Genomic DNA, 23,135 nt, shown 5'->3' with positions numbered 1-23,135 from the left:
TATATATTTCTTATTCATATTTTTTTTTCCAATTGTTTTTTTACTTTTTCTTTTTTCCTTTGTTCTTAAAAAGTTTAGGGCTGAGTGCTGTAGCTCACACCTGTAATCCCAGCACTTTGGGAGGCCAAGGTGGGCAGATCACTTGAGGTTAGGAGTTCGAGACCAGCCTGGCCAACATGGCGAAACCCCGCCTCTACTAAAAATACAAAAATTCGCCGGGTGTGGTGGTGGGCGCCTGTAATCCCAGCTACTCGGGGGGCTGAGGCACAAGAATCGCTTGAACTTAGGAGGCGGAGGTTGCAATGAGCCGAGATTGTTCCACTGCACTCCAGCCTGGCCAACAGAGAGAGACTTCATCTCAAACAAAATATATATCTATATAGCTTCTTCCTCTTATTTTTATGTATTTCTTCATTCTTTACATTAGTCCTTTATTGGGTTTGTAGGTTACAAATGTCTTTTTTTTTTTTTTTTGAGACGGAGTCTCACACTGTTGCCCAGGCTGGAGTGCAGTGGCGCGATCTCGGCTCACTGCAAGCTCCGCCTCCCGGGTTCACGCCATTCTCCTGCCTCAGCCTCCCGAGTAGCTGGGACTACAGGCGCCCGCCACCGCGCCCGGCTAATTTTTTTGTATTTTTAGTAGAGACGGGGTTTCACTGTGGTCTCGATCTCCTGACCTTGTGATCCGCCCGCCTCGGCCTCCCAAAGTGCTGGGATTACAGGCTTGAGCCACCGCGCCCGGCACAAATGTCTTTATCTATCCTGTGGCTTGTCTTTTAGTCACTTATTTTTCCACTCAATCTTTTTATCTTTTTTGTTTGTTTTTCTGAGATAGGGTCTTGCTCTGTTGTTCAGGCTGGAGTGCAGTGGCACGATCATGGCTCACTGCAGCCTCGAACCCCTTGGGCTCAGGTGATCCTCCTGCCTCACCCTCCTGAGTGGCTGGGACAGCAGCCACCATGCCTGGCTAATTTTTATATTTTTTTTGCAGAGATGGGTGTCTCATAATATTGCCCAGGCTGGTCTCGAACTCCTGGGCTCAAGTGATCCTCCTGTCTTGTCCTTCCGAAGTGCTGGGATTACAGATGTGAGGCACTGCACCCAATCTTTTTATCTTTGAAAATGGTCTTGTCTCATGTGATTCTTCTTCAAATAATTCAAAGTCTTATTGTTGTTATTGCAGATTTTACACCTGGTGACTAATGTGCATACATCCTGTTGTGTTATTTTTTGTAGTGGGTCAACAACCTAGAGGTTGATAGCAGATATAATTCGTGGCCTTCTAGTTTACAAGAGTTGCTTCGACCCACCTTTCCTGGTGTTATTCGGCAGATCAGGAAAAACTTACATAATATGGTAAGTAACTCTTATTGTCTGCCTGTGAATTCTGTTTCTCCCTTGGCCTAGTCCCTCTTTTTTTGTCGTGTAGAATGGTCACGTCTCGCCTTTACTAGCTGCTTCCTCCCCCACCCTCCACCAAATACTCTCCCTGTTCACACTGGGAGGGCTTTGTAGTGTACTGGCCTCTTGTGGGGCTGTGGGACGTAACAGGAGCGTTACAGCCCCCCTCAGAGTGTGGGGAAATGCTCATTTCTAACATGAAGGTTTAGACTGTGGTTTTACTCTTTTAATTTGTTTTTAATTTTAAAACACTTTTTAGTTTTTAATTTTTATTTTTTCTCATCAGCTTTTCCAGATTGAATAAGTTTTCATACTCTTCACACCATTCAGTGATGTGTTTGTTTTTAAGACTATATTTTTTAGAGCAGTTTTAGGTTCATAGCAATATTGTTTTATTAGTTTTAAGATAGCTCTTTTTTTAAGTAAGAAGGTGCATATTGCTGCTGTTTTTCTTTAATATCGTAATCCCTAAAATTCAGCAGTTTCATTTATTCTCTTAAATAAGGCTGTTTGCCAACTCCTACTTGTTACTCCTTCTTGCGCTGCTTTAGAGAGAGAGAAAGAAGGTTCTTAACTGGCCCACTTTTCCCTCTCGTTTCTTTCCCTTCCCTCACATAGCTGGGAAGGAGATAGTGGTAGGGTTAGTGCCAAGGTTGGCCTCCTCAGAACTTGCAGGGAAAATTGCCGTCTCTACCTTTCTTCTTCTCTCTTTTTTTTTTCCCCAGAAAGAGTCTCGCTCTGTTGCCCAGGCTGGAGTGCAGTGGCAGGATCTTGGCTCACTGCAACCTCCGTCCCCCCGGGTTCAAGCGATTCTCCTGCCTCACCTCCCAAGTAGTAGGAATTACAGGCACATGCCACCACACCTGGCTGATTTTTGTATTTTTAGTAGAGACGGGGTTTCAACACATTGGCGGGGCTGGTTTCAAACTCCCGAACTCAGGTGATCCACCTGCCTTGGCCTCCCAAAGTGCTGGGATTACAGGTGTGAGCCACCACACCTGGCCACTTTTCTGTCTCTTGAAACCACTCTTTTCCTTTCTGGTCAGAATTTAAATCTCGTTCTGTTTTACCATATGCCTGAACTTTATTAAGTGAGAGAATATGTCTAAGTTGCTTAGCACCTAATACGTGTTTATGTGCTTACCTGACAGCTGTGACTGTGGTCTAAGAATTAGGTTCTAAGTGAATTCTTAATTCAGAGATCCTCAGAAATGAATATACAAAAAGGCAGGCTCCATTTTTTAAGGTGAGAGAGTTGCTAAACTTGGTTTTTGTTTGGTGTAGTAGAAGAACCAGCATCAGCACTCTGGAGTACAGTTCCCTTGTTATCAGCCTAAGTCCGTGAGAAAATCGCCTAGCCCTTCAGTACCACGTATTTTGAACTTAGAGGGAGGTAGCTGCTGTTTGTATAATTCATCTTTTATGTGGTTCAACCGTAGCTCGAAAAAGGTTGACTTCATGTACAGTGACTCATAACATTTTTCTCAGCCCACGGATACTCGAATAAAAGTCATTTCATGTGTTCTTTTCCCTTTCTTCAACAGGTTTTCATAGTTGATCCTGCACATGAGACCACAGCAGAGTTGATTAACATAGCCGAGATGTTCCTTAGTAATCATATACCACTAAGGTAACACTGGTATTGATTTGATGATATATCTAATTTAGCTGAGGTTTTATTTGTCATTTTTAAATGCAAGTGTGGTGCTACTGAGTTGTAGGATAATTAATAGTGCACATCACTAATGGCAATTTTATCTTCTGGTCAGTATGAAGCCAGTGTCTTTTGGGACTGAGAATTTGCTTCTCAATGAATAGAAGCTTACCACCATTGAATTATCAATAAATAGCCCATGTAAAAGTAGTTTCTGGCTGCAGCTTGCTTCCCAATGGAAGGGAATTTTCCTAGGTGAGTGTCCACATCACAAAACCTATTTCCACTTTCAGCAGAGGTACAGAGCATTGCCAATAACTTGTTAGCCTGTCAAGGACTAAACATATACACAACCTTTTGTAGATGCGAACAGTAACAGTTACGTCTCTTGTGTTGCCAGACCTGCCAACAGGGTGCTGAATGATTGGATTTCCACTGTCCTTTTAAGAACAGTTTATTTTTATTTTTTATTTTTTTATTTTTTAAAGGTTTTACATATAAATGCTAAGGTATTTTCACCTACATTTTGAATAATTCTGGTAATTTTACATGTTGGTGAAATTTTAATTCTTAGAAAATTTGAAAATAAGAAAACAACTCTTTATTCAATAAATATTACTATGTGTTCCATGATTACTACTGGGCTAAATGCTATAAATATATCTGCCTTATTCTACCTTCTTGGAAAAGATCCTCTGTATACTTTTAAACCCTTTAGGGAGATACGTGATCAACTGCTAGGTTATGTCCTACTGGTTAGTTATAAGTGCATTAGAATTTCAGAGAAACAAAAACATCATTGAGATATTTGGGAAGCACAAAGCTTTATGGAGAAGCTTGATTTCAGATAGGCTTTGAGGAAAACAGAGAGTTCTGATAGTTGGAAATGCAGATATTTTGAGTTTGATGACATTTTTCGTATAAAGCATGATACATCTGGTTAGATGGAAGAACCTATTACTGGATCACAACCAGAGCTATGTTTTGATTAAAAGAGGAATATAAGAACACAGAAGAAGTTGGGTCGTGGTCGACAGTTGGCACTAATACAGTATTTCTTGAGTTGAGGAACAAGAAGAGGGCATGTGGTCTTCAGATTGCAAAGGCAGATGCGAAGAAGATACTTGAACTCCTAGGCACCTGAGAGATTGTGAATAGCTGGAGAGAGCCGGGTGTGCAGGCTCCTCTTCCCTTCTTTGTAGGAGCTCATGTGGTCCTGCAAGTTGACTACTAAATATTGATACATTATTATTAACTAAACTCTGTAGTTTACATTAAGATTTGTTATTTGTGTTGATGACACAAATGTATGATGTCAAGTATTCATATTACAATACAGTTTAATACAGATTAGTTTCACTGCTCTAAAAATCTCCTGTGCTTCAGTTGTTTATCTCTTCCTCCCTTCCCCTAAATCTTTGGCAACTACTGGTCTTTTTACTGTCTTCATAGTTTTGCATTTTCCAGAACGTTCTAGGTTGCAATCATACGGCATGTAGCCTATTCAGATTGGTGTCTGTCACTGAGCAATGTGCATTTAAGCTTCTTCCTCTGTGTCTTCTCATGGCTTGATAGCTCATTTCTTTTTATCACTGGATAATAGTCATTATATGGATGTCCCCCATTTATTTATCCATTCACTTAATTGAAAGATACCTTGGTTGCCTACAAGTTTTGGCGGTTATGAATAAACCTGCTGTAAACATCTGGGCGCAGCTATTTGTGTGGACATGTCTTCAGCTTCTTTGGGTAAATACTGAGGAGCGTGATTGCTCTATTGTGTTAAGAGCATGCTTAGTTTTGTAAGAAACTGACGAACTGTGTTCCAAAGTAGTGGCACCATTTTGCATTTCCACCAGCAGTGAATGAGAGATCCTGTTGCTCCACAGCCTTGCAAGCATTTGGTTTTGCCAGTATTTAGGATTTTGGTCATTCTGATAGGTGTGTGGTGGTATGTCATTGTCGTTTAATTTGCCGTGCTCCACAGCCTTGCAAGCATTTGGTTTTGCCAGCATTTAGGATTTTGGTCATTCTGATAGGTGTGTGGTGGTATGTCGTTGTCGTTTAATTTGCCGTGCTCCACAGCCTTGCAAGCATTTGGTTTTGCCAGCATTTAGGATTTTGGTCATTCTGATAGGTGTGTGGTGGTATGTCGTTGTAGTTTAATTTGCCGTTCCCTAATGATATATGATGTTCAAGATCTACTTATATTTATCATCTGTCTGTATATCTTGTTTGGTGAAGTGTCTGTTCAGATCTTTTGTCCTTTTTTTTTTTTCCCCCTGCCCTTTTGTCCGTTTCTAAAACTTTGGTTGTTTTCTTATTGTTGAGTTTTAAGAGTTCTTTGTAGGCCAGGTGCAATGGCTCACGCCTATAATCCCAGGACTTTGGGAGGCCAAAGTGGGAGGATCGCTTGAGGCCACAATTTGAGATCACTGTGGGCAACATGGGAAGACCTCCATCTCTACAAAGACTTAAGAAAGAGTAGCCATGTGTGGTGGCACACACCTGTAGTCCCAGCTACTTGGGAGGCTGAAGTGGAGGATTGTTTCAGCCCAAAGGTTTGAGGCTGCAGTGAGCTGATCGTACCACTGCACTCTGGCCTTGGCAACAGAGCAAGAACCTGTTGAAAAACAAACAAGAAGAGTTGCATATTTTGTTTACCTGTCCTCTATCAGATGGTGGTTTTGCAAAGATTTTCTGCCACTCTATGGTTTGTCCTTTCGTTCTATTAATAATATCTTTCACAGGGCAGACATTTTTAATTTTAGTGAAGTCCAAATTAACCAGATGTTGTCTTTCATGGATTGTGCTTTTGGATCTAAGATCATTGCCAAGCTCCATACCACCTAAATTTTCTTCTCTGCTGTCATCTAGGAATTTCAGTTTTTGTGTTTTACATTTAGACCTGTGATCCACTTTGAATTTTTGTGAAAGATAGAAAGTCTGTGTCTAGACTGATTAATTTGCATGTGCATGTCCAGTTGTTCAGCACCATTTATTGCAAAGATGATTCTTTGTCCATTGAACTGCCTTTGCCCCAGTATGGTCAGTGCGATGTCTTTTTTGCCAGCCCATCTATAGATATATAATGGTATGTTTGTGGTTAATTCCTTTATTTTAAAATGTAAAATCTGGTAAACGTTAACCTTGATTATTGCTTTTTGTCGTGGGACAGTTGTAAACCTTTTTCGGCTTTTCTTTTACCAATAATTCTCATACTGCATGTGCTAAATGTCACAATCCCCCCCCCTTTCTGTTTACTTTGAAAGTGTGAAAATTTTTGTTTCTTCTAATTTTTGTTTAAAAGCAGAAAAAAATTTCTTAAAACTATAGCAACACTCTTCATGTCAGTGAAAGCAATCTTTTCATGACGTGGAAATGGCTTGCTTTAACAGTAGAAAGGCCTAAGCCACATTTGAAAGCCTGCTTTTTTATTAATACTTTGTAAGTGGCCGGGTGGTGGCTCATGCTTGTAATCCTAGCACTTTGGGAGGCTGAGGCTGATGGATCACCTGAGGTCAGGAGTTCGACACCAGCCTGGCCAACATGGTGAAACCCCGTCTCTACTAAAAATACAAAAAATTAGCCGGCAGTAGTGGCCTGTAATCCCAGCTACTTGGGAGGCTGAGGCAGGAGAATCACTTGAACCTGGGAGATGGAGGTTGCAGTGAGCTGAGATTGCACCATTGCACTCCAGCCTGGGCAACAAGAGTGAAACTCCGTCTGAGAAAAAAAAAAAAAACTTTGTAAGTCGTGTATGTATATCTTTGCCAATCATGTTAGAGGAGAGTGGGCTGTGAACTGTGCTTTTCTCTCAACGGGTTTTCCTCTGTTAGCTATAATGTATGAGAAGGGTGCAAGGATGTCATGCTTTTTAGCCGTTTGCATTATTTGACATGTTTCTTTTTCTTCTTTTCCCTTCCCCTCCAGAATTGGTTTTATCTTTGTGGTTAATGACTCTGAAGATGTTGATGGGATGCAAGATGCTGGAGTGGCTGTTCTTAGAGCGTATAATTATGTTGCCCGAGAGGTGGACGATTATCATGCCTTCCAGACTCTGACACAAGTACGTTTTTGTTCAGGATGGCACATAATTTTTTCAGATCCAACTTACTCTTAATAGCAACGTGTGGCCATTGTAGGCTGGATAGCTGTGGTATCTAGAGCTCAGGGGTGGATCCTGAATTTAAAAGTCATGTCTGCTGCAGTGTGTAGAGATAGATCTGAGGAAGGGCAAAGCAAAGTGGCAGGGATGCCAGTTGAGGAGCTGTTGCAGTGATCTCCATGAGAAGTAATGGGGAAGGTAGCAGCAGGGCTGTGGAGAATGAAATGGGTTCAAAAGAAGTCACTCAGAGTAGTAAGTATTTTATACTTTGTTATTTTATTCACTTTGTCTGTGCCTAAGGTTTGCTTTTGTTTGTTTGTTTTAATATATCTTCCACAATGGCTACCTTAACATTTTATTTATTTATGTACTTTTTGAGACCAGGTCTTGTTATATTGCTCAGGCCGGTCTCAAACTCCTAGGCTTAAGGGATCCTCCCATGTCAGTCTCAAATACGTGGGATTACGGCTGGCTGTGCACCACCATGCCCAGAGAATAAGTATTTTAACTCTGCTTTTTAAAGTTTTTATTTATTTATTCATTCATCTATTTTTATTGTTATAAGTACATGTGTTTGATTGAGGGGGCCGCAGAAGACAGAGAGATGGTACTGTGTGCCGCTGGTATAGGCTTGGAGGCCGAATGCCACACAGAGACAGACACAGAAACAGTCCAGCACTCAGCAGGGAAGGCTGGGCATTATTCTGAGGCGTGTAACACTTGGTTGGCAGGTGACAGTCAGCAGGGGATCTGGCCTAGGACTGAAGGGGCCCAGGCACCCTGGAGGCTCCCAGATCTGAGGTCCCAGGTGGCATCCGCTGTGGCGCCTGGGCTCAGCTCACATTATTCAGGGACTTGCAGACAAATGGGGGCGGTACGAAGGCAGCACTACACGTCTGAGCAGCTGCACCTGCTCCACCTGCTGCCATGTCACTTGTTGCTTGGGCTTCTGGAAGTTGGTGCTCAGGTTTTTGCTGCAGAGCATGAAGCCAGTCTGGCTGCTGGGATAGGTGGGGACAGTGCAGTAGGCGTGTGCCACCATGGGGAAGAGTGACTGGCAGAACCACCGTGTCTCCTTGATGAGGTCCAGGTGCAGCCACTGGTCCTTGCCCTGGCAGCAGAGAATGCTGTCCTCATTGAGGGCCATCTTCATGAGTGGTAATAGGATTCCCTGAAGAGGCTTTCATGGATCCCAGGAGTCAGTGATCATATTGAAGGCATCCTGGTTCTGTTTCATGAAATCAAAATTGTCACCCATATGCAGGGTCAGCTTAGCGCTAGAGGAGCCAATGGCCATACCCGGCAGGAATTTCTTAAGAGACCTGAATGCCATCCTCTTCAGCCTGTCATTGGACCACAGACTCCACAGAGGGGTGCTTCACCACCTTGTGCAGGATGCTGTCTCTGTCCCCGATGATCAGCACCTTTTGTGGGATGGGGTGGTTGCAGAGTGGCAGGTTAATTCTCATCTAGTAGAGAACTTACCCCTGTCCATGCAGGGGATGATGCCATCCAACACCAGCACACTGCTATGGGTCTTACTGTGGGGAACAAGGATGTCCTGGATGCGTGAGTGCTGGCAGTGGAGCAGCTGCTCCATCTGTAGGAACAAGGCTTCCTTGGGCCTCAGGCTGCAGGTCTCATGGAACCAGCCCTCCGAAATGGCAGCGTGACCACTGAAGCCGGGCTCCATGTCTTTTGGGTCCTGTGGCCTGAGACTGCAGGCTGTGCAGAGCCACAGCACAACAGGACCAGCTACACCCACCACCCGCTGTTTATTTTATTCTATTAAAAGGGTTGTTGTAGAGACAGGATCTCACTGTTGGCCAGGCTGGAGTACGGCAGCACAGTCAGGGCTCACTCCCGGCCCTAGGTGATCCTGCCGCCTCAGCTTCCTGGAATAGCGGAGACTACGGGCACGCATCACCATACCCAGCTAATTTTGTTGTTGTCGTTTTTAATTTTTGCTGGGGATGATGTCTCACTGTGTTTGCCAGGCTGGCCTCGAATTCCTGAGCTTAAGCAATCTTACTGCCTTGGCCTCCCAAAGTGATGGGATTTTCGGTGTGAGCCACTGGTGCTTGGCTGCTGTTTTTTTTATTTCAGAAGTGAAGTAATACTGCTCACTGTAAAAACAGTTAAGGCCGGGCGCAGTGGCTCACACCTGTAATCCCAGCACTTTGGGAGGCCGAGGGAGGCAGATCACCTGAGGTCAGGAGTTTGAGACCAGCCTGGCCAACATGGTGACACCCCGTCTCTACTAAAAATACAAAAATTGGCCATGCCTGGTGGCTCATGCCTGTAATTCCAGCACTTTGGGAGGCTGAGGTGGGTGGATCACTTGAGGTCAAGAGTTCAAGACCAGCCTGGCCAACATGGGGAAACCTCATCTTTACTAAAAATACAAAAATTGGGCCGGGCGCGATGGCTCACGCCTGTAATCCCAGCACTTTGGGAGGCCAAGGCGGGCGCATCACGAGATCAGGAGATAAGAGATCAGACCATCCTGGCTTTAACGCGGTGAAACCCAATCTCTACTAAAAATAAAAAAAATTAAATGGGCGTGGTGGCGGGTGCCTGTAGTCCCAGCTACTGGGGAGACTGAGGCAGGAGAATGGCATGAACCCAGGAGGCAGAGACTACAGTGAGCTGAGATAGCGCCACTGCACTCCAGCCTGGGCAATGGAGTGAGACTCTATCTCAAACAACAAAACAAAACAAAACAAAACAAAACAAAAATTAGCCAGATGGTGGCAGGCACCTGTAATCCCAGCTACTTGGGAGGCTGAGGCTGGAGGGTCTCTTGAACCTGGGAGGCGGAGGTTGCAGTGAGCCAAGATTGTGCCATTGCACTCCAGCCTGGATGATGAGTGAAACTCCGTCTCAAAAAAAAAAAAAAAAAAAATTCAAATAAATAATATTCGTGTCGATTTCGATTTCTCCGTCTCTCCCCTCTCCCTTTCCTCATCCCTCCTAAACATCATGGACATAGTTTTTATTTCAATGACTACTTATAAGTGTTCAGATTTCTCTCTCTCTCTCTTTTTTTTTTTTTTTTTTTGAGACAGTCTCTCTCCATCATCTAGGCTGGAGTGCAGTTGTGTGATCTTGGCCCACAGCAACCTCTGCCTCCTGGGTTTAAGGGATTCACCTGCCGCAGCCTCCTGAGTAGCTGGAATTACAGGCGTGCACTACCACGGCAGGCTAATTTTTGTATTTTTAGTAGGGTTTCAACATGTTGGCCAAGCTGTTCTCGAGCTCCTGACCTCAAGTGATTGACCCTCCTCCCCCTCCCAAAGTGCTGGGATTACAGGTATGAGCCACCATCATACCTGCCTGGCCTATTTAGATTTTTCTTAACGTATTTTTTTGTTTGAGACTTAACATGACTGAGCTGATTCCAGCCGGGCACGGTGGCTCACGCCTATAATCCCACCACTTTGGGAGGCTGAGGAGGGCGGATCACAAGGTCAGAAGTTCAAGACTAGCCTGGTCAGTATGGTGAAACCCCGTCTCTACTAAAAAATACAAAAATTAGTCGGGCATGGTGGCATGTGCCTGTAATCCCAGCTACTCAGGAGGCTGAGGCAGGAGAATCCCTTGAACCTGGGAGGCGGAGGTTGTAGTGAGCTGAGATTGCGCCGCTGCACTCCAACCTGGGTGACAGAGTGAGACTCCATCTCAAAAAAAAAAAAAGAATATTTAATTTCCAACCTAGAAAGCCATCTTAATAAGGAAAAGGAAGAATTGCTAACATGTCCCAATTTGACCTTTCAAGAAAAGTAATCGGCCAGGCTCAGTGACTCACGCCTGTAATCCCAGCTTGGGAGGTTGAGGTGGGCAGATCACCTGAGGTCAGGAGTTCAAGACCAGCCTGGCCAACATAGTGAAACCTGTCTCTACTAAAAATACAAAAAATTAGCTGGGCATGGTGGCAGGCATCTGTAATCCCAGCTACTCTGGAGGCTGAGACAGGAGAATCACACAAATCCAGAAGGCGAAGGTGTAGTGAGCTGAGACTGTGCCGTTGCACTCCAACCCGGGTGACAGAGCAAAATTTCGTCTCAAAAAAAAAAAAAAAAAGAAAAGTTATCATATTTTCCTCTAAATTCAGAAAAATGTGGAATAAACACTTTGAAATTTGAACTTAAAAGTGTAGTTAACCAACTGTTTTTTCTTCCTTCAGATCTATAACAAGGTGAGGACTGGAGAAAAAGTGGAAGTTGAACATGTGGTCAGTGTCCTGGAGAAGAAATACCCGTATGTAAAAGTGAATAGCATTTTGGGGATTGATTCTGCTTACGATCAGAATCGGAAGGTAAAAAATTTCTTTGTTTCTTATTTGATTGCAACCCTGTACTGTCCTTAACCCCCTGTTTGGGGGCTTTGGTAAATAATGGTGTTGGTGGTTAAAGTGTTTCAGTACTTAGTGTTTAAAAGTTTAGAAAACAGATCACTTTTTCAGTGTTTGAAAAAGTTGTTTCAGTCTTGTGAAGATAGGACTGATTTTTAACTTGCTTATTAACTATTACATTGAAAAACAATTTTTTTTTCATAATGAATGGTAGTACCTCCATGAAGTTTGCTGTGGATAACATCTGCTGGCTGTATACAGCCAGGATATGATGTACAGCTTAATATATATCATACTGGCTTTATTTCGTTATTTAGGCTAAGGATGGAAGTATATTAAGAAATGTAACAGAATGGCAAAGTATTGTAGTAATAAGGATATAATAAGAAAGTTTAAAAATTTTTAACTTAAAGATAATTTTTTTTCTTTTGAGGCTTTAGACACAGTCAAGGGTCTTTACCTATTGAAAGCACAAATTGTTGAAAATGTATTAACGAAAGGAATTATACATTTCTGAAACATTCTGATTTTAAACATATCAAAATGCATTTATTTACTAGTGTTTCAATGTTTTTTCTCCTTTTTTAAGGGAGGATTTTTTTTTCCCCCAAATGAAAAACAGCCTGTGATTCCTGTTTTAAGATCTGAGCTATCATCCGTTTATAAATGATATTCAGCATGAATTGTTTATGAGTCCTGTTTCATCTGATACAGAATCCTTGTAGAGTTTTATAATCTCCCTCCGAAGTCTTTATGCTAGTTGTTTGACAGACACCCAGTTCAATATCATTTGGTTTTAGCCTCTCATCTTTATGAGTTTTCTAGTCATTCAGTTCGTTTTAGTGGGAAGAGTAACCTTCTTTTTGTACTCATATTTTATTGGTTTACATACTATTAAATCATTTCACTAACAGGAATAGTCGGTTTGGGAACAGACACAGCTAATCCTTGGTAAGCAGATAGCTCAACTGGGAGGAGCAAAAGGATGTGGGCATCCTATTCCCTGTATCTAAAATGCTGCCTTTTACTTGTTGACAGGCATTTTAGTGTGGTTTATGTGTAATACCAAAGAAAGAATATTGGACACCTCTCACATTTTATAGATGATCTTTAAGGTCAGATGTTTTTAAAGGTCAGTGTGACAAAAATAGTAGCAAGTTAAACTTTCGAGTTACTAAGTTAGACTAGTTTATACTTTAGGATTGTCTTCAAACAACTATTCAAAAACACGTAGAACCCTGGAACTGCTGCGTATGTGTGCTTGTTAATGGCGCTTTTGCCACCTCATTGGAAAGTTTTAAGTGGAGGAGATAAACAGTTAAAAATTATGTGTGATCATAAGGCTTAAGATAATTACAAACAAAATCACAGATCAAAAAAACAAAATATAGGCCAGGTGTGGTGGCTTATGCCTGTAATCCGATCACTTTGAGAGGCTAAGGTGGGAGTTTGAGACCAGCCTGGCCAACATGGTGAAGCCCCATCTCTACTAAAAAATAAAAAATAAATAAAAATAAAAACGTATGTGGGCGTTCTAGAGAGTAGCTCACCAGTGTAAGTGTTCAGCATACTTTAATAGCTGGTATTTGTTAATCAGATAAATTCGTTAATTGGGATTGGTTGAGAGATCTGCTCCTGTAAGTCGATTCAGGTTTTAGAGGGAGAGAACAAAATCATCTTTAGCAAGATCAAAACACAAGAATTTAACAACTAGAGAAATTTCTGAATTGCTTTAGAATAAGTAACAGAGTTTCAGTTTTAAAACGGTAGTATTGAGTCATCGTGCCAGTCCTAAGACTAGAAAGTTGAACAAGATGTGGTATGAACTTGGGCAGTTCACACAGCCTCGCTGGGGGAGACAACACATGACAGCAGTATGGCTTTGGTGATGGTGAGGTTCTGAGTGTTTACACTTTGTATGTGGAGGCTCAGTGGCCGCCGAGCTAGATGGCAGCTAAGCTGGATGGCAGCTCTGCTAGTTTGGGACAAGGTGATTATGGAAGGCTTCCTAGGTATAGCGACAGCTGCCTGCTCTGTGAATTCAAGTTCATAGAGGAACACATATTTATTGTGTGTGTAAGCTGATGTTGAATACAAGGCGAATTAAAATACTAGCTCTGTACCAGCTCTTTTACAAAGGTAATCTCATGCCAGGAGCTGGAAGGTCTTTGAGCATGCCAGTCTGCCTCTCTTCTTTCTCTTTTCTGTTTTTGATTCTGTGCTTTGGTATTGTATCTGCTCACTTTAAGGTATATCCAGTCAAGCTTGGAATTGAAGCTGGAAGTGACATCTACTCAGTATAGCCTGAGAAGGGTTACTATTATTATTATTTATTTTTTATTTTTTATTTTTTGAAATGGAGTCTCGCTTTTGTCTTCCAGGCTGGAGTGCAGTGGCGTCATCTTGGCTCACTGCAGCCTCTGCCTCCCGGGTTCAAGCCATTGTCCTGCCTCAGCCTCCTGAGTAGCTGGGATTACAGGCGCTCACCATCGTACCTGGCTAATTTTTGTACTTTTAGTAGAGATGGGGTTTCACCATGTTGGGCAGGCTGGTCTTGAACTCTTGACCTCAGGTGATCCACCTGCCTCGACCTCCCAAAGTGCTGGGATTACAGGCATGAGCCACCGTGCCCGACCGATTACCATTATTTTATTGTAGCCTTCTGTCCAGTCACTTATCTTTTCTGGGTTTTTAAGTAAAATAATATTGCTGTGGGTACCTAGTAACTATTTTTCTCCCAGATAGACACAAACAGCAATAATAGTAGTCTGTAGAAAAAGAATTTAAGTGAAGTAAAAGAAAAAGGCCACTTTGAGAATATGAAAGTTTTGAGGGACTTGGTGGAATTTTTTTTATATTTCATATTTAGAAACTGTTTAAGTCTCATTTTCTCTTACCCTGCTGAAGAAAAAGTACCAGTAGCTTTTTATTGTGGATGATTACAATATCAAAAGTATTTACTCGAAAAATATTGAATAGAGTGGACAAACTGGAGAAAGGGGTATTTTTATATCTTTACCTGTGTTGAAATCTTGATTGTGCTGAAAAATTGAATGAGAGTATCACACACCATGCTCCTTGGTTTGCTAGACGTGGCCATCTGTACTGATTAGAGGCTCTTCTGTATGCAAACAGGTCATATTATTTATATTTCATCCATTTAATTGTCTAGCTGTTTGAATAGAAGTACTCCCAAGGCAGGGATGTGGAGAGTATCGCAGAAGTCCTAACAATCTAAAAATTCATGAGATTTTTTTTTTTTTTAACTACAGGAGCTTTACCCCTATACAAAAAATCCAATGGAATGGATTCTTTTGAAATGGTTAATTTTAGGAAAAATGACTGCTTCTAATAAATGTCATTGCACTTGTAAATCTGTTCCTTTTGTTACAGTGAAGCTATGATATCTTCTGTGTCTGAAAGAAGTAATTATTTTAAAAAGTAGGCAATGCAATTAAAGTTGAAATTTTAAACAGGCGAGAATATAGTCTGATAGGTGTATATTTATATCTTTCAAAGCCGGTAAGATAATGACATTAGGAAAAGTTCTAGCCTGCACATGCAAACACTTTACCTTTAGAATATTATCTTTGAGTCCTTACTAATCTCAGTTGCATGTGAGTGGCTCAGTATACAACTACCAAAAATTAATGTTTGTATATTATTTATCATTATTGAATATTTTTAGTTAGCTGTTGATAGAAAATTTGTCCATATGAATTTTCAGTTTGGCTGTTTGATAATTGTGCTGCATTCTGTTATTTGGTCTTGTAAACTATTTCTGAGTGGTGAAAAAGGAAGCTACATAGCAAACACCTCCCTCTCACTCCTGACTTCTACTCAGTTACCGTTTGCAGAGAAAACCACTGTTATTTATCTTATTGTCACTTGGAATTATAATGCAAGTTTTCTGGTCTTGTTTTAATTGGTTGACGGGGATGATTTTCAAAACTAAAGTTAGATTAAAATTGAGTTTTAATGGATATCTATGAAATAGTTGAGATGTCAAAGAACAGAATTAACATGGTAAGAGTTTTAGGGGTGTATATTTAAAACATTTAAACTATGATGTAGAGAAATGGCTGAAACCAACCTAGAAGGGTTTTTTGGCTGTGCCATGTTTTAGGCTGTCCGTTTCTGTGCCGTTATCTGTTACCGTACTAGTCTGATGAGAAAGTAAGCAGTCTGTTACCGATGGCTCGGATTAGTTACCCGATGGGAGTACTTTTCTATTGGTGCTATCTAAAATGGTTATAAATAATTACATTCTGCTGTTTTCAGAAAACGGCAATTACAGGGTGTGCGATAGGCATTTGTAAAGTGGCCCACTTTACAGCTTGGGTGGTAATAGTTTTTACTCCGGAAATCTCGTCTGAGGGATGAGCGCCTGTGTTGACGGTCAGGAAGAATGTCTATCTTGGATACATTTGCCGTTTTGTTGCTCCAGTATTTTCTGGCCAGTGAACCTCTTTTGTCCTGGAGAAGGGAAAAGATTGGGTGTATTGTGTCTTAGAGCAATTGTTGAGCACTGTTTCCCCACAAACCTTGTTTTGTTTTCTGCAGGTGCAATTTCTTTGTTAGTGATATGGACCCTTATTTAGAATTGGGTGCAAATATTTCCCTCAGGCTTTTTGCATAGAGCGCTTATAATTTATGGTAGTCAAAACCTGTGTACTTCATTTTGGCAGCCCATGGTCACATGTAGATTTTTAAATGGAAATTAACTAAAATTAAAGATTTAGTTACTTGGTCATAGTTGGCAGGTTTCAGGTGCTCAGTAGTTACATGTAGTTAGTAGTGGCCACTGCATTGGACAGCACAGACAAGCACAGATAGAATATTTCCATCACTGCAGAAAGTTCTGTTGTGTAGTGCTGACCATAGTATATGTAGTTCAGTTTTGATAGCCTGTGCCACACACACAGACACACACACACACACACACACACACACACACTCTTCATAATCTGCAAGCTTTTGTGGTTTTGTAAAAACTCCAACTCAGTAATTCAATCTCAGATTTACATAGTAGGATATTAACTGTGATGTCATTTTTCATTGTTTTAAAAAGAAGTATCTTATTTTTTCTTTACAATATTTCTGTTGATTGTTGTTAGAACAGTCATGTAAGAAAAATATGCTCTGTTCCATTTGTCTCACAAAAGGCAAAAATCTGCTGTTTTTCTTGTTCCTTCTGTTTCAGGAAGCAAGAGGCTACTATGAGCAGACTGGGATTGGACCCCTGCCCGTTGTGCTGTTCAATGGAATGCCCTTTGAAAGGGAACAGCTAGACCCTGATGAGTTAGAAACCATCACAATGCATAAAATCCTGGAGACCACCACCTTCTTCCAAAGAGCGGTGTACTTGGTGAGTCATGTTTCAAGGTGGGATTTTTAGAGACAACAGTTGGCTTACATTTTTTGTTGCCTGTATAGTAGGCAGTAAAATTCTTAGTATCACTATTTGGGAGGCTGAGGTGAGAGGATGGTTTGAGGGTAGGAAGTCTGAGACCAACCTGGGCAATATGGCAAGACCCCATTTCTAAAAAAAAAATGAAAAAATTAGCTGGGCTTGGTGGTGTGCACCTGTCGTCCTAGCTACTCAGGAAGCTGAAGTGGGAGGATCGCTTGAGCCCAGGAGTTTGAGGTTGCAGTGAGCTGTGACTGCCCCGCTGTACCCCAGCCTGGGTGACAAAGTGAGACCCTGTCCCGTTAAAAAAAAAACAAACAAAAAAACTATTTTCTATATGTCACTAGTAATTGGTTTGCAAACTCTTGGCAAGTCCTGCTATGATGAAAATATTCATAAATCTTCTGTATATGGTAATTGAAATAACTAGTATTATTGATTTCAGGATTAAATGTTTATCTTAAAAATTGCAAGTAGTTCTAAGAAACGTTTATTCTGTTTGTAGGAAATTTTGACTTTGGAGAGACTCAATCTTATTTTTCATTTATATATAAATATTAATATATATAGTTCTTGAGCTATAATTCAGACAGCATAAAAGTCAGCTGTTTAAAGGGTAGTTTAATTCAGTAGTTTTTATTCTCTATACACAGTTATGTAACTACCACCTCTAATTTCAGAACATTAACATCACCCCCAGAAGAAACCCCATATCCAGTAGCAAGGACTCCTCTCCATTTTGCCCATTTTGTCCTACTCCCCGCCACCCTGCCACTGGCAAACACAGACCTACTTTCTGCTTCATGAATTTGCTTGTTCTGGACATTTTATACAAATCAAATTTGCAGAGAACAGGATATTACTGGACAGATAGCCTATTGCTCAGAACCCCAACTCTCTAATCATGGTTGGTCTTTCTAGTGTTACCAGCCCCCAATCTGAGTCATGGCATTAGCACAGACTCTCAGGCCCCACTGTGCATCACCCCGGAGTAGAAACCATCACATGTGAGCTGAGGGGCTCACCATGAATCACTGGATTTACAGTTTACATCCCAGGAACTAGGGCCAGCCAGATTATTTGCCACACACTGTCCTTTTCTCTTCCCTCCTCTCATTCTGGAAATATGCGTATGTTGGTACTCTCTCATGTCCCATAGATCTCTCTCTTTATGTCCCTCAGACTGGATAATCTCAGTTTATCTTCAAATTCACTTATTCTTTCTTCTGTCAACTAAAATCTGCTATTGAGCCTCTCTAGTGAATGCTTCATTTCAGTTAGTATAAATCCAGATTTCTATTTGGTTCTTTTTGATAATTTCCTTAGGTTTATAGATACTATTTTGCGAGACGTAGGTCTTAAACTTTACTTTGGTAGACTTCGTTTCTTTTAGTTCTTGAGTATATTTGAAATCATTTATTTAAATTCTTTGTCTAATTAAGTCCAATGTTTGGACTTACTCAGAATAATATATGAACATAATGTAAGAATATACATTATGCATTTTACTTATATAATAATAAGAATAGTATGTCTTGGCTCCTTCTCTTCCTGAGTATACACCATACTTTTTTCTTTCTGCATGTCCTTTTTTTTTTTTTTTGTTACAGGGTCTTGCTCTGTCACCCAGGTTGGAGTACAGTGACATGATCTTAGCTCACTGTGGCCTCCAACTCCTGGACTTAAATGATCTTCCCACCTCAGCCTCCCAAGTAGCTGGGACTACAGGTGCATGCAACCATACGTGGCTAATTTTTGTATCTTTTTGTGGAGACGAGATCTTGCTGTGTTGCCCAGGCAGGTCTCAGATCTCGAACTCCGGGCCTCAAACGACCTTTCTGCCTTGGCTGCCCACAGTGCTGGGATTACAGGCATAAGCCACAGTTTCTGCATATTTAATAATTTTGCTTTTGATAACTAGGACTTTGAAATAATGTGACACTTCTTCACCGTACCAGGGTTTGTTTGTGTTGTTCTTTGTTGTTGTTGCGACTGTTATTTGTTTAGTGACTTTCCTGAACCAATTCTTTCTTTTATTTTCTTTCCTTTTTTTGAGACAGAGTTTCGCTCTATTACCCAGGCTGGAGTGCAGTGGTGCCATCTCGGCTCACTGCAACCTCCGCCTCCTGGGTTCAAGTGATTCTTGTGCCTCAGCCACCCGAGTAGCTGAGATTACAGGAGCACACCACCAAGCCCAACTAATTTTTGTATTTTTTCTTTTTTTTTTTGAGACGGAGTCTCGCTGTGTCGCCCAGGCTGGTGTGCAGTGGCCGGATCTCAGCTCACTGCAAGCTCTGCCTCCCGGGTTTTTACGCCATTCTCCTGCCTCAGCCTCCCGAGTAGCCGGGACTACAGGCGCCCGCCACCTCGCCCGGCTAGTTTTTTGTATTTTTTAGTAGAGACGGGGTTTCACCGTGTTAGCCAGGATGGTCTCGATCTCCTGCCCTCGTGATCCGCCCGTCTCGGCCTCCCAAAGTGCTGGGATTACAGGCTTGAGCCACCGCGCCCGGCCTAATTTTTGTATTTTTAGTAGAGATGGGGTTTCACCACATTGGCCAGGCTCTAATTTCAGAACACTGGTCTCGAACTCCTGGCCTCAAGTGGTCCACTCACCTCGGCCTTCCGAAGTGCTGTGATTACAGGCATGTGCCACCGTGCTCGGCCCTGAACCAATTCCTTAACATCTGTATTCTTTTTCATGTGTGGCTTCTGAAGTTTCAGCTTGTTTAACTTACTGGTCAGCTGATGAATGAACAGAGATTTCCTTTGATGCATGAATTCAAAAATCTCCCAGTTTTGCCAAGGGTCTCTGTGTTGCATTGGGGCACACTTTCCACACTCAATCAGGCAGTTGGCAACTCGGCCTTAGTCTTCTGTTTTTGCTTGCACAGAACCCCAAGGTTAGAGGCAAGGGTTTAAGGCCTTCTGAGATTTTTCCTGGTCATTCACATACCCCTGGGCATGATGCTTATGGTCGTTCAGATTCCAAGAAGTTTGTCAGAGCTTTTCTTTTTTTTTTTTGAGACGGAGTCTTGCTCTGTTGCCCAGACTGAAGTGCAGTGGCGCAATCTCGGCTCACTGCAAGCTCTGCCTCCTGGGTTCACGCCATTCTCCTGCCTCAGCCTCCCGAGTAGCTGGGACCACAGGCGCCTGCCACCACACCCAGCTAATTTTTTGCATTCTTAGTAGAGACGGGGTTTTACCCTGTTAGCCAGGATGGTCTCAATCTCCTGACCTCATGATCCACCTGCCTCGGCCTCCCAAAGTGCTGGGATTACAGGCATGAGCCACCGCGCCCGGCCTGTCAGAGCTTTTCAAAGTCCCTTATGGACATCCCATTCCCCGGCCTTTTTTTTCTTTGTTTTTTGACTAGCTTCATGTTAGCCCATGTGTTATCTGCCACCTCAGGCAGCTGAGATGTTAAACCATTGTCCAGTTGTGTTTGACAGATACCCCGAGGGAAAAGGCTGTTGGCACTGAGTGAGGTCTGCTTCAGCCCAAATAAAGAGAAACCCTGAGAATTATCTAGTGTCCTAGTTGTTTTATTTTGGGGCCATTGATTTTCAAGGCTTTGTGCAGCTGGGGAGATGTACGTAGTGGGGCAAATCAGTTGTCACAAAGGTCACTTTCCTTAGCAAAACTTTTTTGAGACAGGGTCTCTCTGTCACCTAGGCTGGAGTGTAGGGAGTGTGATCACAGCTCACTGCAGCCTTGAACTTCTGGGCTCAAGCAATCCTCCTGCCTCAGCCTCCCAAGTAGCTGGGACCATAGGTGTGTGCCACCACACAAGGCTAATTTTTGTATGTTTTGGAGAGTTGGGGTTTTGCCAGGTTGCCCAGGCCGGTCTCCAACTCTTGGGCTCAAGCAATTTGTCTACCTCGGACTCCCAAGGTGCTGGGATTATAGGTGTGAGCCACTGTGCCTGGCTAATATTCCATTATAAAAAATAAATAGCTGGGCGTGGTGGTGCATGCCTGTAATCCCAGCTATTCGGGAGGCTGAGGCAGGAGAATCGCTTGAACCCAGGAGGCCGAGGTTTCAGTGAGCCAAGATTGTGACATTGCACTGCATCCTGGGTGACAAGAGCGAAACTGTCTCAAAAAATATATAAATAAAATAAAATAAACATTTACTTCATTCCCTAGTATTGGACATTACTTCTACATTTTCACTAGTTACAAACAGTGCTACAGTGAATATTCTAATATGTATATACCTTTGTACATTGTCTTGAAAAATACCAAGTACTAGAAAATTTGAACTAAATACACTACAGAAAGATACGTTACCAGCCAGTTGTGGTGGCTGACGCCTGTAATACAACACTTTTGAGAGGCCGAGGCTAGAGGATTAGTTGAGGCCAGGCATTGTGGCATGTACCTGTAGTCTGAGCTACTTCGGGAGGCTAAGGCAGGAAGGTTGCTTGAGAATTGAAGCTGTAGTGGGCTATAATCATGCCACTGCACTGAGCCTGTGCAACAGAGCATGACCTTGTTTCTTTAAAAAGAATTAAGAGATACGCTATGCCAATGGTATGAAATTCAAAACATAGAGATGTAAATGAAGAGAAACTTTTAGCTATACACTCCTGTCCTGTATTACTCATTATTTCTTCCTCAAGACAACTACTGTGTGTGTGTGTGTGTGTGTGTGTGTGTGTGTGTGTGTGTGTGCATGCATGTGTGCATGTGTGTGTATACAAGAGCTGGTTAGAAGGTATTACATTTACAATTATTTAATAACTTTTTTAAACAAATGTTTATTCTTATATGTACAACAGGCTTCAAAACACTTCATTCCAGCTATAGATGGCAAAAGGTGCTATGGCAGGGAATACAGATGTTTGAATAGGAATGAAATCAAGGGTCACCATCTCCTCAAGGCACAAGGCACAGCTTACTTGTTGCCAGATTTTTTTTTCTTCTCTTTTTTTGAGACGGAGCCTCGCTCTGTCACCCAGGCTGGAGTGCAGTGGTGTGATCTTGGCTCACTGCAACTTCTGCATCCCAGATTCAGGCGATTCTCCTGCCTCAGCCTCCTGAGTAGCTGGGATTATAGGCACCTGCCACCAGGCCTGGCTAATTTTTGTATTTTTAGTAGAGACAGGGTTTTGCCATGTTGGCTAGGCTGGTCTTGAACTCCTGACCTCGGGTGATCCACCCACCTCAGCCTCCCAAAGTGCTGGGATTACAGGCATGAGCCACTGCGCGCGGCCCAGATTTCTTAATTTCACCTGCGGCCAGGGGACCCTTCCCCATAGACTTCGATTTTAGCTCCTGTTTTTGTTTATTCTGCTCCTCTTTTTGTTTCTGCTTGAAAGTCTTACCTTCCTCGTCCATCTCTTTGGCCTGCTTCTTGGGCTGTTTCAGCAGCACCTTCACAGCCAGACATGGCTCCTGCCATGCCTTCCCCAGGTCCTGCCCCCCTACATTTAAAATTTTTGTAGACTTTGGCAAATTCCCCTCCTTGAACTAGATAGGCTTCTAATTGGAGTCAAGTCGATATGTAATCTTGACCAAAGTTGTGTACATGGGCCAACATGGACAGTGAGCCATCTAATACCTTTGTCTTTTGATTTGTATGGTTGGTTCATATGCTCCTTATTAAATAGCTACAAACAATGTCTAATTAGAATTATTTAGACTTAAATGTGTATATTTGATTCACATCTTTATCTTGAAAATGACTTTAGGTGGGGCACAGTGAGAGAGGATCTCTTGAGCCCAGGAGTTTGAGACTAGCGTGGGCAATGTGGTGAAACCCCATCTGTACAAAAATGCGAAGGTCAGCTGGGCGTGGTGGCACATGCCTGTAGTCCCAGCTATTTGGGAGGTTAAGGTGGAAGGATCCCTTGAGCCCTGGAAGTTGAGGCTGCAGTGAGCTATGGTTCTGATTATACTGCTGCACTCCAGCCTGGGTGACAGAGCAAGACCTTGTCTCAAAGGAAAAAAAAGAAAATGGCTTTAAAGTGTGTTTGTATGTTAAATATTTTAAGTGTGATAAATCTGCACATTTGCATAGTTGTTGACACGTGGCTCTGAGATCACCCTCAAGAAGTGTGACTATTTCTGTAATATGAGCTGTGCGAAAGGGAAGAATGAATAACGAATGATCTCTCATCCTCTCGTTGTAATTCTGACTCCGGAGATATAGGGTTACTTGGATGGCTGAGATTGAACAAAGATGGGAGTATTTTTATTACAAAGTA

General features: G+C 42.2%; 1 protein-coding gene and 1 pseudogene across 3 annotated transcripts in view; one reads left to right on the top strand and one right to left on the bottom strand.

The window, feature by feature from the left end:
• Nucleotides 1-23,135, top strand: part of LOC105492633 (UDP-glucose glycoprotein glucosyltransferase 1) — a 108,507-nt gene that overhangs the window by 40,692 nt on the left and 44,680 nt on the right. For all 3 annotated transcript variants that reach the window (XM_071072508.1, XM_071072507.1, XM_071072506.1), the window contains 5 exons: nt 1,237-1,356; nt 2,946-3,031; nt 6,989-7,124; nt 11,350-11,481; nt 16,721-16,885. In XM_071072508.1, coding sequence (XP_070928609.1) covers nt 1,237-1,356; nt 2,946-3,031; nt 6,989-7,124; nt 11,350-11,481; nt 16,721-16,885 — 639 coding nt within the window. The remainder of the gene's footprint in view (nt 1-1,236; nt 1,357-2,945; nt 3,032-6,988; nt 7,125-11,349; nt 11,482-16,720; nt 16,886-23,135) is intronic.
• Nucleotides 8,011-8,856, bottom strand: LOC105492413 (spermidine synthase pseudogene; annotated as a pseudogene).

Source organism: Macaca nemestrina, chromosome 11, assembly GCF_043159975.1.
Source record: "Macaca nemestrina isolate mMacNem1 chromosome 11, mMacNem.hap1, whole genome shotgun sequence".
Classification (NCBI taxonomy): Eukaryota; Metazoa; Chordata; class Mammalia; order Primates; family Cercopithecidae; genus Macaca; species Macaca nemestrina.
This window is presented reverse-complemented; position numbering and strand designations above follow the sequence as displayed.